The sequence below is a fragment of the Egretta garzetta genome, unplaced genomic scaffold (assembly GCF_000687185.1).
Source record: "Egretta garzetta isolate BGI_Z169 unplaced genomic scaffold, ASM68718v1 scaffold69, whole genome shotgun sequence".
NCBI classification, from domain to species: domain Eukaryota; kingdom Metazoa; phylum Chordata; class Aves; order Pelecaniformes; family Ardeidae; genus Egretta; species Egretta garzetta.
Genome location: NW_009260790.1, coordinates 3,743,176 through 3,758,192, shown reverse-complemented (window position 1 = coordinate 3,758,192; position 15,017 = coordinate 3,743,176). Strand labels below are relative to the sequence as shown.

The following is a 15,017-nucleotide window of genomic DNA, read 5'->3' as shown; positions in this document are numbered from 1 at the left end:
GAGGTGCTGAGGGCCAGGGTTTAGTGGTGGGATGGCAGGGTAGGGAAACGGTTGGGCTTGAGGATCTTAAAGGGCTTTTCCAACCTAAACTATTCTATGATTCTATGAAATCTGTATCTTGCTGTTAACATTCAAATTGTTATCTTACATTTCAGTTTATTTGTAAATAATTTGTTGTAGGGGCCAAGGAAGATGTAGAAACACCTATGCTGCTGCAGCTGGCATGAAGTGCACTCGCTCTGTGCTTTTGCTTTTACTGGAATTTGTGGGTCTGCTAAGCTAGGCTTGGCTAGGCAGGACATCCGATTGGGTCAGTGGTAGGCTCCTGGATGGTATCTGACAAGTGCGTTGTTGCCAAAGTATCAAGATGGTATGATTTTATGATCGTTCTGTGTCCTTAATTAGGCTTTCAAGCAAATTTTTGTAGGTCCGGACCTGTGTCCGTTATGTATCTGCTGCTTGTCTGCTGCGTTGCACAAGGGTGTCCCACAGACACGCAGCTACACAGCTCTCCTTTCAGTTTGGCTTCCAGGTTTCATACCTAGTTCAGAACAGCATTCCTTGCAGTCTTAATTAATTAACCTCCAACCTAGGTTATTTGCATGTTTTAATTTCTGAAGGGGGGACTGTTGAATGCTTACACTAACTTGGGATATTATTAGTGCCCCTGTCCCCCTTGTCAAACGTCTGTGTGGGCTTGGGTGCTGTTGAGGATCAGATGATTTTGGATGGCTCTGGCCTTAGTTGGAATAACGTGTGCGCTTGTAAGTGTAGGGAGATAAAAGCTGGCAGTGTTTGAAGTACCACAGCTATTGCAAAATAACCTCTTTTTCTCCTCAAGAAGCGACATTCAAGGAGACATCTTGGTAATGAGTATGCACTCAACCTACCGATGGGGCTGTTGATATGAATGATTGCTTTGTATTTTGTGTTGCCTTTGCTCCTCCTCCCTCCCTTAACTGCATTTTTTTTATATCCATCACGATATGTAGTCACTTCTAAACACTGACTACTGCCTGATTGACATGACAAGTCTTTCAAGGTTGTGTTAAGAGTCGTGTTAGAGACTTTGATTTTCTTGGGGATGGGACGTGGGAAGTTTTATGATGCTCTCTGTAATGCTGGTTTTGATTCAGCCGACTGAGGCTGTGCGCGCACAGCTGCCAATCTAGATCAGCCAAAAAAAAAAAAAAAAAAAAGATTATTCTCCTCTGGGGAAGGGAAGGATCTGGCTGGGGACAGAGGATGAGGTTCTCTGCCTTGACCCACCATTTTCTCTGATGAGCACGAGGGTGCTGTAAATCTTCCCGCGGTGAATGGTTCTGGACCATTTCCAAGCATCCAGAAGTCACACGTTACCATTCTCATTGCTGGTGCAGCTGTTTTAGTGGTTTAGGTAATGTAATGACAGGCATTGATACTTGGAGTGCAAGAAAATGACTTGGAAAAAAGCATTGAGTCGTGAACTCTGTGACTTCTGCTCTCTTGGGGCTTGGTGCTAATACTCCGTTAAAGATCACGAGCCAGGAATTTCCTTCTGCTGCCTCCTCTGATGCTGGGGAAATACATACACACACATATCTACCTACACAGTAGTGACATCCACTTCTAAGCAGTGCCTGGTTTTGTGTTTTTAAGTACCTATAGCTAAGTGGTGCTTTTCAGCCAGCAAAATGTGAGAAAAGGTCAGTGAGAAGCAAGCACGTGAGTTTTGTACTATGAGCTTTAACCAAACCTGCAAAAATTCAGTTGTGTTGAATTGCTGGAGGGTGTCACCCCATGGTTATGTGATTTATTTTCCCCCCCCCCTTTGATTCTCTTTTTTTTGCTATAGCAAGTGTATTTAAAGTCTATTTAAACCACTTCCGTCACGGAGATAGTACAGCAGAGCAAGTAGATGTGCTGTGAATATATTTTACAACATTTTGCTTAATGTGTTCTGATTAGTATTTTTTTATAGAAGCTGAGAAAGGAGATAAGTGTATGCAAGAATTGCTTTGGTATTTCATTCTCTGCTGGTGGCAAGCCCTTCGGATAACAGGGCCTCTGTGCAGTCCTTTTTTTCCCTTTTTGGAGAGAAGTATGCAAATTTTCTCCTTACTTTTTTTTTGGGTCACTGGTAATGTGTACCCCTTTGCAAAATCCCAATATTTTTTGATATGGCCTATAATGGAAGGATCAGAAGATCCCAGGCCTGAAGGCAAAGGGATATTGCAAAGCAAGACCTCAGTGGTAAAGCTCATTTAGTTCCTACATGTTTCCACCAGTGACTCTAGCTGGTGCTCTTATTCTTTTGATCCTTCCCCGTTTTCCTGAATCATATGAATAAATGACTTGCACAGCATTTCACTTAGGTAAATGTCTACATTATTTAAATATATATATATGTAAAGATGCTGCTAGCTGCTTTCTTAAACAGAAGATTACAGTATCCGTACAGATTGGATTACTAATACTGTGTTTTACTAACAGTTTATCTCCACACAGGTAACACAAGTAGCAAGACAACCGGGTCCTCCTGCCCCATCCCCTTACACTGCACATGAAATAAATAAGGGACACCCAAATCTTGCTGCAACGCCACCGGGACATGCATCGTCCCCTGGGCTTTCACAGGTAAGAGCTGGCATTGGAGCAGAGTGTTCCCAACCTCCCTCTTTTCCTCTTGTCGGATTCTCAGCTTTGCTGCTCAAGAATTGACATAGCTGTCTTGTCTGTGACCAGCATATAAAGCTTGATGAGTGAATAATGTCTTTACGCAGCTCAAACCTTGCAGTGACTTATAGGTAGCACTCAAGTTTATTAGGCATTGGTTCATTGTTGATTCTGTAAAAGAAACTAAAAGCAACTTGGAAAATTATAGGAAATACTCAGTGATGAGGAATGTGCTTTCCTGTTGGGTTAGGCTGCTTTGGGGCACAGCCTGACTTCCATTTTAAACGCCGTAAAAGTGACTGAAGTCCTTTGTTAGGGATTTTCGATTTCAAATGTTTTGTACAGGATGCTGCAATTGTGTAATTCTCCTAAGAAGTGGGACAGTAAAATGAATCACAAAAATGAATGCTAATAAAAGGAATGAGACAAAGGACTGATTACAAAAAAAAGGTACAGAAGAGATAAATAGGAGCTACAATAAGAATGGAGAAATAGGGTTTAGTAAGATATGTGGAATAAACTGGTCTTTTTGTAGTCTTTATTAGATGAATATTCTATAGGGTTGATGTGAGAGTGGAGAAGCTTAAAAAAGGAAGGGGCAAAAGTGACAGGTACTGGGGCGCAGAAAAGGGGAGTTTAAAAGGTACAGGATCGGGGAAAGTGGGATATGTAAAAGCATTGAGGTTTGAGATAGAGGAAAACCTTAAATTTCATTTGCTCTTGTTTAATTTATACTTTGAATAAATGGAATAAAGTAGGAAGACATGAGTAGGTTGGCTCTTAAGAAGCATGGTTTTGTTCTGAACAAAATGTTAAGTGGGGAGGCAGGATGATGAGCTGAGGATGGGCTGGGAACGGCTGCGCGCTGTGATGGGGAGAGCCTGGAGTGTATCGCAGCCCTGGGAGAAGGCAAGCTTCCTATTCCTCCTGCCGGCCTCTTCAATTTGGTTGAAATACTAAACCACAGCTGACCTTTTGGACTAGGAGATGTGTGAAAACAAGTAAGGTCATTTAAGGAACACATCACCTTAATATTACGCATTCTAGATAAAGCTTGGTGGGAAAACTGGACACTTGTGGCGATGTTTGAAAATGTGCCAATGCTCATCCTTTATGGAGTGGAGAATCAGAGGCTGAAGTATCTATGCAGGATCGTTAGTAGCTTGCAGGCATCAGTCAGTGGTATTGGAGCAGTTTCTTGCACTCTTGCTTGCGTGGTTGTTGCAAATAAAGGCTCTGGTTTGAAGACTGAGCCTCACATAACAGAGGGAGAATGTAGCAGGGTTGCAGAGCAAACCCTAAAACATTGCCTGGCTTGTGTCATGTATCAAGAAATTCATTCCTGGTAAACCTCGTCAACAGAGGGAAGCTAATCATGTGGCAGATAAGAAGGGGAAGAAAGAGAACGTTCTAGGCAGCCTCTTTAAATAAAATGTTCTAATCAAGGTTTTTTTTTTTCTTCCCTTAATATTTTCCTGTTGAGTCAGTGCATACGTAGTCAGTGGGCTCTGTGCCAAATCACCACTCCAGCCAGCCGGGAAAATGCTTGTTTCCTGTTCTGCTAGCTCTCATAGTCTTGGAAATGAGTGTCAGATTGTGTCACTCTGATGCCGCTAGTAGGAGCGGTTTGACCTTACGTCCTCCATGTCGGCTGAGGATCCTCGAGGGCTCTAGGAAGATACTTGTCCTCTGACTCTATGGGGCTGGCCCTTGCGTGCTTAGTGAGGGGAAGAAAAACAAGATCCATTGCTGTACACCAGGCAAAGCATCTGTCATTGTGCACTTCTGGGACTACAGAGGAGCAAGGTCTGGGGAGCTTCCCCCAAGTGATTCCTACAAAGCTGGGATTCAGTAGCAAAGCAGTAAAACCAGGGATTTCTGTTCGTTCACAGCACCTGCTTTGCCTCTGACTGGGTCTTTTCACTCCTGTGGTGTCCCATCAGTTGACCCTCTCATTGGCAGCTGGAGCTGTAGAGTTAAAATGGAAATGCTTACACTTGGGACACTGCTGCCTGTAAGGCTTGAAAGGAGTTCAAGGCTCTTGACGTAAGCAGTTCCAGGATAACGTGCCCCCAGAAGAAGGTTTCTGTACCCCTGAACTCTTAGAGGTTTGGGTAAACTTTAAGGTGGTGTGTTTTGGGTTGGTGTTTTGTTTTTTTATTTTTTTTTTTAAACACTGAAATTCTGAATATTCTTATGTATACCTCACTGCAACCCCTGTCAGGTGTTGAGTTTCACTCTTGTATTATGGTAAGGAATTCCCCAGTTGGGCAGAGCGTTGGATGAAAGTGTTACCTTTTTAGTGCATCCATAATTTTTCTCCTGTGGGTTTCATTGAATGCCCCTTGTGCTTGCATTAAGAAATGAGGTGAGTGGAAGTTTCATATTTCCAGGCTGCTTGTTGGTTTGCGAGCTTCTGTCGTGACTTCATTTATTTGTGTTTCCTTTAGGTAAACAATCAAAATCCTTTAAGTCTCTCATCACTTGAAAGTTTTTCCATGCTGTAATTGTTGGTTTTGTCTGATTCTTGGACCCCTTAAATGCTGCTATTTCCCTTTTGAGATAAAGGCACCAGAGCTGACGTGGTGTTCTGATGAATGGTTTATTGCTGATTTCTTTAACAGCAATGTGACACTTTGCAAGCTACTCTGCATCTTAACAATCCATGCTACGCTGATGACTGAACACTGAACAAAGGCAGTCTTAGTATTTGTCCAGTCGTGCCTAACGTAGCGGTGTGTGTTTAGTGTGCCGAGGGGCGAGTGTGTGTGTTCTGGATTTGACAGAGTAATTAAAAAGGTAAGGAAGAGACCACTTCATCTGAATTAGAATCTGATTAAGGGGTCATCGATTTCTCCACCAGAACTGTGACTTAACCAATACTCATAAAACTGAGTCTTTCCAAGGTAGGGACTGCTTTTTAGGCGGTAGTGAGTGAAAATATTCGTGTGTGGTTTGGGGCTTCAGGTATCGTTTAGGTCTAAAAATAATTTTGCCAGTGATAGAATATGTGTTACTTGCTTGTGTGGTGACAAAGTACTCTGCGTGCTGACTGTCGGTCCAGGGCTCAGCAGAGAGGTCAGTCCCTTGCTTTTATCTAGGGGGCATCTCAGCATCCCTCCTCTTGGCGCTCCAAGTCGCTCACCATTTTCTTCAAGTGGGGACCTTGCAGAAGCTGTGCTGTGAAGGAGCTGTGCTGTGAAGGAGAATGGAGGGTTAGCAAGCGCTGCAGTTCCACAGGTGGTCCCCTCACTGTCCTGGCTGCTCTAAAGCTGTCTGTTCCAGTAAGTCTGGGTGATGGGAGATTCAGTAATATCTTAAAATGCCAGCGAGTGATGAAAGGAACTGCTGTCCCTTACAAGAACTCTGGGTGCTGGCAGCTGGACCACTTCGTAGGTCTGCAAACCTCTGCGTGACAAGATGACAGTATCTCCTTGAGTGGTCTGTAAGAGAGACTTTGGGAACCACAGACCAGGAGATGTACAGGACATTTAGTGTCTCCTGTGGGAAGAAAAGTCAGGTGCAAATGTATGTTGTACCTTTGTAGCTGGCTTTCCTTTAACTTTATTTAAATAAACAGAAACAGATGGTCATGTGGTACTGTGGTTTGGTGTCTTTTTCGCTTATTCTTTTCCATTTGACATAGCCAAAACAAGAGAAGGGCTTGCTGTTCAACTTCCTCTGAAGTCTTTCATAATGACCAGCCTCTGGCACTTTGCTGCCCTTCAGAATTAGTTTCTGCAGCAAAACGAGAAGAGCTTGGCAGCAGTGTGAAACAGTCCCACACCCCCGTCTCCCGCAGCAAGAGACAGCATTTCTACTTCCCAAATTCCAGGGCCTTGAAATCATACTGCTGCTCTCAGGAATGTTGAACTCCGCCGGTGCTGGGGAATGCACAGCACATGTTGCTGCAGTGATGTTATGGCCAGATGTGGCCCCACATACATAAAAATTCATATTTCTGTTATTCTTTGCGTGAAAGGGCCCCTCATACCGACTGGGAGAGGAGGGGCGCATCTCCCTTGGCCTGCTGACTTCAGAAGTAGCTGGTTTCAGACAATTCACTTTCTCAGCGTACAGAGGAAAGGAGAAGTCATTGAAAAAGGAGCAAAGATGTTTCTCCTTGGGCATGGCTACCAGAGCAAGTTATCCTGCAGTCACGTAGGGCTTGAATTTACAGTGTGCCTGGCACTGCAGGGTAACTGCTTGCCTGAGGACTCTCATCCCGTGACAGATGTGAGAGAGTCCAATGCACGTGGTGCAGGCAAAGAACGTTCACACCGGCAGTTAACACAAAGCAGCTGAAACGCTGTAAATCTGCCCCACTGCTCTGGCTTTACATTACAGTAATTTATGGTGTAGTTGTGCCTTAAGAGGGGAATAACGAGAAAGCAGAGCTGTTCCAAAGCAACCAGACTGGGGCTTGGAAGGAGGCAGCAGCAAAGTGCTTCCCTCTGTCCAGTGAGTGATCAAAAGAGGAGAGGGCTCCTCCAGTTGTACCACGAGCAGGAGGTAGCATGCAAAGCTTAGGGCATCCGGAGAAGACAATTTCATCCCTCCTCGTGACCTAGGAGTGCTTCAAAGGATCCCAAGGAACAAGTGCAGTGGGTTCTGGTGCATAGGATGAAGCAACGCAAGAGGGGAATGGTTTGGAAAAGGCTCTTGGCTTTCTCTGCCTCAACTTTAAAACTGATGTGCATGCCAAGGGATTCTTTTTAGTCCGGGACCGCAGTTTGTAAGCACCGACTGACCGTGCTTGGAACAAATCCCCAGGAATTTCCTCTGTCATCAGGGAAAGCTTTTGCTCTTGTTAGGAACATGCTGTGCACTGAGCAGATCAGCACTGTGTGCCCATGGCTACCTGGTAGGCTCAAGTGATGGAGCACCCAGTCAGCAGGGAACCCCATGGCATCTATTAAGACCTTACTCTGAAGCTGTTGTGGTTATTGACAGCTGCGTTTAATAATCCCTTATCCATTTCTGACAATGTCGAGATACACCCACAGAAAACAAAAGTGCAAGAGGAGCTGAATTCTCAGGATCTTGGTGTACAGAGACCTTGACTTTTAGGTGGCTGATTTAAATCCAAACCAGACTGTACTAGCTGAAACTTGTTACCATCTGGTTCTTTGCCTTAAGTGAAAAGAGTTTTGTGGTCTCGTTCTGGTCCTCAAAAATGTCACCATCGCTAAATTAGCGTTTGTAATAGCAGCAAGACATTCCTTAGTACCTTAAGGTCTGGGAATCGGTGCCAGGAAGCGTGTCTGTGTGCCATCTGTGGCATGTTTATAGGCAATCCCCAAGCCCCTCTTTTATTATCTTGGATCCTATCTATGGGAGCCGGAATCCTGTTACAACCGTGATGTTTATTCAATACTTCCCTCCCATCATTCATAGCCCAATTTAGATGTTAGATACTTTTAATAAATCGATGTTTATTAATGGATTGGAGTGGAAGGGGGAATGGAATTTTATCGTAATCGGGCCCGTTTGTGCCCTGTGATCAGGTGCCCTGGGACATAGCTCTTTGCTCCTCGTGTTGCCTTCTGTGTTTTATTGCCTGCAAACGACGCATTGTGCTCATCTCCCCCCAAATGCAACTATTCCCTGTTGTATGAGTCTGTGTATCCTTTGCTATGTGTAAAGCCAGATGATAAACTTCCACGGCCCCTGGAGCATGAGGGGCTCCCTAATTTCATCATCTCATTTGTGCGAACACCCAGTCCATCATTTTCTGAGGTAGGAGAGCATCTTCCATGGACACCTTGGTCAGAGTCGGTTCTCTAAGCTTTGCAGGGAGCTCTTTACCCAAAGAGCTTTTTCCATACAGCAACCTCCGTGTCATTACAGGTGCCATTACAGCGGATTTCATGCCGATTAAAACCGCACAGAATCCTGTAACTTGTAGAGCAGGTATGGTTGTCAGTCACAATGATGCAGACACAGAATGAAAGGTTAAACTTTACTTGTGTAAGTGAAGAAATCGGGGCTGGACTGGCCAAGAGAGAAGTTTGAATGTGCGTGCTGCCCCTCTGAACAGCAGATTTCAGTTTCTTGGGTTTTCTGTCCATACCAGATAATGAGGATAAAGAAAATTTAAACAACTAAACTCTTGATGGTGCTTTGCAGGCAAGAAACCTGTCTTCCAAGTATTTTTTCTGAGCAATCAAGAATTTGACCTCTTGTACTTTTCTTCTCTTGCACGTGCTTCTGTACATCCGGGTCAGGCTTCGTCACAACACATATCTTGAATGCATCTCACTAATTCTGAGCTTACAGGAATATGTGACTGTGGGTGGAGACTTGAAAATGCGAGTTATTTAATAGCTGATAAATACAGGCGAAGTGTAATCTTCTTTTGGCCTTTGTGTTAAAGACCTGCTGGAAGTGCAGCCGAACTCTCTGTTTTGTAATAGGATTAGTAGGTTTTTTGATTGGGTTAATAAAGCTGGGAATATTTGCTCATATAACGTATTTCTTTATTTTTTTGATTCATTGCTGTGCCTTTTGCCTCCTCAGTTTAAATCTGGGCGAATCTGTGCTGGAAATGTAAAGAATGGCTTTGTCTCAGCACCGCTATCGGCGCTTTTGTGTAGGGATGCTCAACTTCATGGATGTCTTCTAGTTTGGGGGGAGCAGCTGGGTGTCAGGGCTGCAGGAAGGGAGATCTGGGGTAGCGGGGAAGGCAAAACGCAGCTTCAAACGCCGGTTAACGCTATTAACTTAGTACTCATTTAACCTTGGAAACAGTTAACTTTCAAAAGGCATGATGTAGGTGGGACGAACAAATTGGTTTTAATTCCATGCACTTAGGAAGGACTAGAAACAGCCTTGATTTTTTTTTTTTTTTTTTTTTTTATCTATTTGGGCTATGTAAGATGGTAGTTACTTAGATGCTTTTCAGTACAGAGTAGTTGCAGCCTTTTTTTTTTTTTTTTTTTTTTTTTTTTCCTAACAAGGAGAGGAAAGAAAGAAAAAACCTATTACCATTTTATCACGTACATGTGCAAAGGGAAGATTGAGTCTAGTTAGGACAAGGTCTGCCTGCCCACCCATCCCCTCGCTGCCACTAGGACCTTTTGGAGTGGGTTAATGCTTTGAGAGGTGTGTTTCATACTTCTCCATGTGGTCTTGTGTGCCCAGTGGGGAAAGATAATGTGGGGTTTTTTTTCTGCTGCTGCTTGAGCTTTTTCTTTCAGGACTAACCCTAGCCTGGCTTGGAGTCTTCCCTGGCCCATCCGCCCTTGTGCAAACAGGGTTATTTTGAAAGCTCTCACAGTGTCTTGGCCACATGCACCCTGGATGCATGATCTAGCGGAATAGTTTTCTTTTGGCTTGTGATACTATTGTGAATCAAAAGTGGTTTTAAAATTGCCAGTAACTTTTTTTGGGGGGGGGAGGTTGAAATAGCATTTTTAACAGAAAATCAAACTCCTATGTAGCTGTTTTAAAATTCTACAGATCCGTTTCTTCAGGACTTTTCTGCGCACATTTTGTGTTCTCACAGTCACGCGGACTGTGCTTTATTTTGATGCTCTTCAGACTTTACCACTTGTTGAACCACGTTTTTGTTCATAATATAAGAAGACAAAATAATGTGACGCAACTTGCCGTTTTCTTATGTTTAATAATTTCTATTCTGGTATTCCCTCTGTAACAATACCTTCCGTTCCGTGCAATTTAAGGGATGTTTTCTTGTATGCTCCAGAAAATACATAGTTTTTAAACAAACACAATGTGTTGCAGAAGGCAGCGTGTCCCAGTAAACACCAAAGTCAGCACAAAAGTCAGACCTTTACACGGTCTGCGTTTTGTAGGAGTAGAGGGCATAAAACATCCCTGCAACTAGATAAAACTGGAGCCCTTGAATTATTGGAGTCCGCCGTTAGTTGTTGGGTCAGACTGGGGAACTGAAGAATAACCTCTGGAGCCGTTTGTAATTTCAGCAGGGAGGACCTACCCAAGAGGGGTGAAGGTTTGAAACCAGTGAATGGTGTGGTTCTCCTGCAAGCTGAAGTCTTGATGTGCTGCTTCCCACTCGTGACACACAGCACAAAAGGATTTGATGGTTACGGAGTGGTAATTCCACTTTTGGCTCCTTGTAGCCTGGAAGGACTGTGCCCGTGTTCTCCATAAACCCCTCCTCACGGTGCTGTTAAAAACCAGTAATTTATTTAGTTGATTTAAATAGGCAATTTAAATTTGCACAGAGTTATGAACAGTGGTATTACCGGGCTTCAGTGTAATGCAATAAAACTTCACCATTTTATCTGATTGCTGCCATAGACTCATAAAAAAGTTAAGGTTGGAAGAGACCTGGAGATCATCTAGTCCAAGTGCCCGCTCAAAGCAGGGTCAGCTAGAGCAGGTTACTCTGGACCGTGTTTGAGTATCTCCAAGGATGGAAGCATCCTTAGAAATAGAAGCCAACAAATTTTTGAAGCTTTTTGTTGGATCTTGGAGGAAAGTAGGAGGAAAAGCTCAAACTTGCTGCTGGTGTTTGACAGTAGCATGGAGTAGGGGTCTCGGCTGACTGCAGGTTGTGTTCCTGAGCACAGGTATTCATCCTCAAAGTTCGTGTTCTGGTTAAATTGGAATGAAATTTTATATGACAAGCGAAAGGCACTTTGTAAACTCAAGGGTGTCTTTGCTGAGGTTCGCAGGTCTGCTTCCAACAGTGGAGTTGTTGGAATTTCTCTCCCCATCACATGCAGGCACACGCATACGCTCTGTTTTTAAGTACCTTTATTATGGAAAATACCAATTCACTTAATTATGTAATGGTCATTACCAGACCACCCCCCAGCTGCGAACCATGTGCTGCAGTCGAGGCAGGGACTGACATTTCAGTCTCTGTAAGAAGCCAAGTAAATCCGCACTAGTATTTACAGATGTTACGAAATGATAATCTACGGTCGTATTATCCTTGCCCTCGTGCCTTCGTTAACAGCAGTTTTGAACCTAGGCAGGATCTATGTTGGTGGATTTAATAAACAAATGCCTTTGGGAGGAGGACGGCCAGGAGCAGGACATCTGTCCACCCCGATGTCTCAAAATTACGCTTGTTTAAATATTTCACTCTGTGTCTTCAGCTTACCACATCACTGCCATCTGAAATTTAGCATGGGCTTACTAGCTTGAGCGCCTTATCTTTTTTTTTAATTAAAAAAAAAAAAAAAAAGCAGCAAGATTGTCTTTTCCCCCCAGAAGCTGTGTGTTGTATTTACCTTTGTGTGAAGCACCATGGTAATGGACAGTTGCATTCAGCAGTATAGCTGCTGATAAAATAATTGCAATTTTTATGTTAAAAACGTGGGGTAAGCCTGAACTTTGGGGAGACGGCGCATCCAACAGGGACCCTTTCTGTCTTGTTTTCCCTTTTCACCCTCCTCCTTCCTAACATCCCAACGGGAATAGTAACTGCAGTGTCTCACGCAGGAAGGAAAGGAGCTCATATCTTGTGTCTGTACTGTCCGTTGCACAAACCGTCTTTGTCCAGGCAAGAGGAAACCCCATTTCCTTCACCGCCCTCCTTTGGTGGGAATCTGATTATTTATGTTAAAGTAAGAAAAATGCCTGTAGTTCTGCGGTTGTTACTTGGAACTCCATTTCCCTGTTCGGCTCACTGCCTTTGCCTGCTCGAATGCGTGATGCTAAATCATACGGAGCCGTAAAAAACGTCGTTACCTGCCCTGTTAAATTTTTAATGACACAGCTGATATACCCCGAGACAAACTGCTGCAGAGGAATAGAGATAATAAAGAAGTAATTCCTTCTGGGTCAGGATATTTTTATTCTTTTAAAGGCCAAGTTTAATATTTACCAACACGGGGAATTCTCCTAAAGGCTGGGCTTATGGAAAAGGGGGGAGTGGAAACCCATGTGCTTGCAAGGAGGAGGAGTGAGGATGCTGACTGCTGCAAGCAGTGCAGGGTCTTTTCTGTTCCATCTTCTTGCCTGCAGTTTGGTGAATCCCTAAAATCCCCACCACCTTTATAGGATGGGACACCCGGAGCTAACCGAATATCTGGCATTTCTAGGAAACGGCTTTTGGAAAAAACCTTATGAATCTAAATAAAGGCACTGAACAGTCACAGTTCCTGTTTACTCTTTGCTTCCATCCAAATCCAATCCTTGAAGCTTCCTAGAAAATCTGATGTGCAAAGACTTTGTACCGGTGTCCCAGCCCCTTCATGAGGAGCAGGATATTTGCGCTGTAAAGTTGTTAAATTCTGTTTTAAAGTGGAAACCTTTAATCTGCATAACCTGTTCAGTGTCACAGAAGAGCTCTGGGACTTGCATCATTGATTTTAATGGGACTTTGAATATATATACCAATAGATGCAGAAAACCAGAGTGTTTTCAAGTTGCTCATGCATCTTATGGGGTAGCAGCGCTGGCTTATGGAGAGTCAGTGGAGTAGAACTGCCATGTATTTTTATTTTGCAGAGATGCTATGATGAGGACAAGCTGATTTCAGCGATGCCAGGTAATTTGCAAATGAGCTGCTTAAAAAAATTTGAAATTCTTGATGCAATGTATGCAAAAAACCCTGTGTATTTGAACATGTAGCTGTGAATGAGGACTTACGATAGCGTGTTTGATGATACGCTGTTGAAGCATTGTTGTAAGTAACAAAAGCCAAGCTATGAGCGCTTAGAGTGGAATTCTCCTTATTTATTGGTTTAATCGTTGTGCTATTTTTAAAGCTGTAAAGCTGGAATAGTTCACAGCAGTAGAGTGAGAATATGCTTTTATGCATTATTTGAGAGGGGACTGTGTAGAAAACCCTGAAATTAATACATTGAATAATTCAGGGTTCTGCATCATCATTTGTAATATACACAGATGAGCTGATTCTATTACAGATACTGCAGAATTTTCTCCTATCATACTCAAATTATTCACATCATACAAGTCATTGCAGACAGCAGCTTCAAAGTCTGCCATGACCCTGTTCTGCTGACTGCAGGGCACACCAGGAAAAAAAAAAAAGTTAGATAGGTTTGAATCATCTAGTTACCAAAATAGTAATAAAAATCAACTATGTTCAAAAGAGATCCTGGAGCTGAGTAATGTCACGTTTGTGTTCGGATGCAGGAACTAACCTGAGGTGGTTGCAGCGCAGGTTTCCAGGTATTGTAGTGACATTGGTACAGGTCCAAGGTGATGCTTTTTCATGTGCCAAGTGCAGTTGACTCCTGCAGGATTTTGATGAGCTGTTCTGGCTCATTGCTTGTGCGTGCAGCCGTTGGGTGGGTTACTGAGATGATGCGGGTGTTAGGTTTGTACCGTCCGTTTGTCACCAAAGTGGGTGTTTGTACATCGATAACGTAACCCTGAGCAAAACGGAGACTGGAGGGGCAGAGAGACACTGAGGTCTCGTGTGGCTGTTTTGGCTTCTCATGGTGTTGCTTTGTGAGTGCAGGTGGATGAAAAGATCTAATCCTTTGCCACCTGAACTAAGGGAGATGAATCTTGGGCATCTCTGGAGATGCCACTTGTTGAGAGCTTAGTGACTTAGTTAAAAAGCATTTTATTTTATCCATTGCCAACATACTTTTAGGTCAAATGCTGCCTTATCCCCAGTTTAAGCACCTCTGCAGAAGGTGCTGCAACCCCTGGGAGGACAGCAAGGGAGACGGCAAGAGCAGGAACCTTTTCATCCCTTTCACTTGATGCTACTAGCATTCATAAGTCAGCACCCAAATGGAAAAAATGAGCCTTTTGTTTGCGCTGTGTCTCGTAGGCTCTAGTTGTAGGAGATTCTGGGCTGTTCTCAGATGCTCTGGCTGTAGCTGTTCTCTCTGCCTTGCAATAATGTCGCTTTTCATATCAGATTAAAAAAGCCAAACTTGCTGTAATTTGGAAGTTTTAAACACTTTCACAGTCACTTGAAGCCAGCACCACTGCTGAAGGAGCACAGAAACGGGAGCCAACCACTTGGGTTTGGGGGAGGAGAGGACAGCCGCTCATATTGCATGTATATACAGTGCTCATATTCACCTTTCCTAAAACTGAGGTCATTCAGAAACCAAAACTTGAGGAAAAACAGATGTGCCAGCTTTGTAGGAGGGGACAGTCTGGAGAACTGCCGCCCTGCTGTGCGCTTGCCTGCAGGTGAGTTTGTTAGGTAGAAATGAAGATACAGGTTTTAAATTATAACCCTCGTACTTTTTAAGAGCTGAACGCTGAGAGATTTCTGCTTATTGGATACTGCACGGTTGCAGCCATGTAGGTGGTACAGTGAGTCCATGTCAGGCGGCAGGAGGGCAGAGCAAACCCAACTCAACAAATGAACGATGATTCAGAATTAAAAGCTGCATCCTTGCAGGTGACGGTTTATGCTGCTGCAGGGGATT

General features: G+C 43.7%; 1 protein-coding gene across 12 annotated transcripts in view; it reads left to right on the top strand.

Annotated features, from left to right (window-relative positions):
• Window positions 1-15,017, top strand: part of EIF4G3 (eukaryotic translation initiation factor 4 gamma 3) — a 149,531-nt gene that overhangs the window by 49,610 nt on the left and 84,904 nt on the right. For 10 of the 12 annotated variants that reach the window (XR_004842978.1, XR_004842979.1, XM_035901935.1 and 7 more), the window contains one exon: window positions 2,473-2,616. Coding sequence is in view for 9 of the 12 variants with exons in the window: in XM_035901934.1 (XP_035757827.1) it covers window positions 2,473-2,616 (144 nt within the window). In the remaining 3 variants the exon portion in view is untranslated. The remainder of the gene's footprint in view (window positions 1-2,472; window positions 2,617-15,017) is intronic. The other 2 variants (XM_035901929.1, XM_035901938.1) reach the window with 1 other exon arrangement.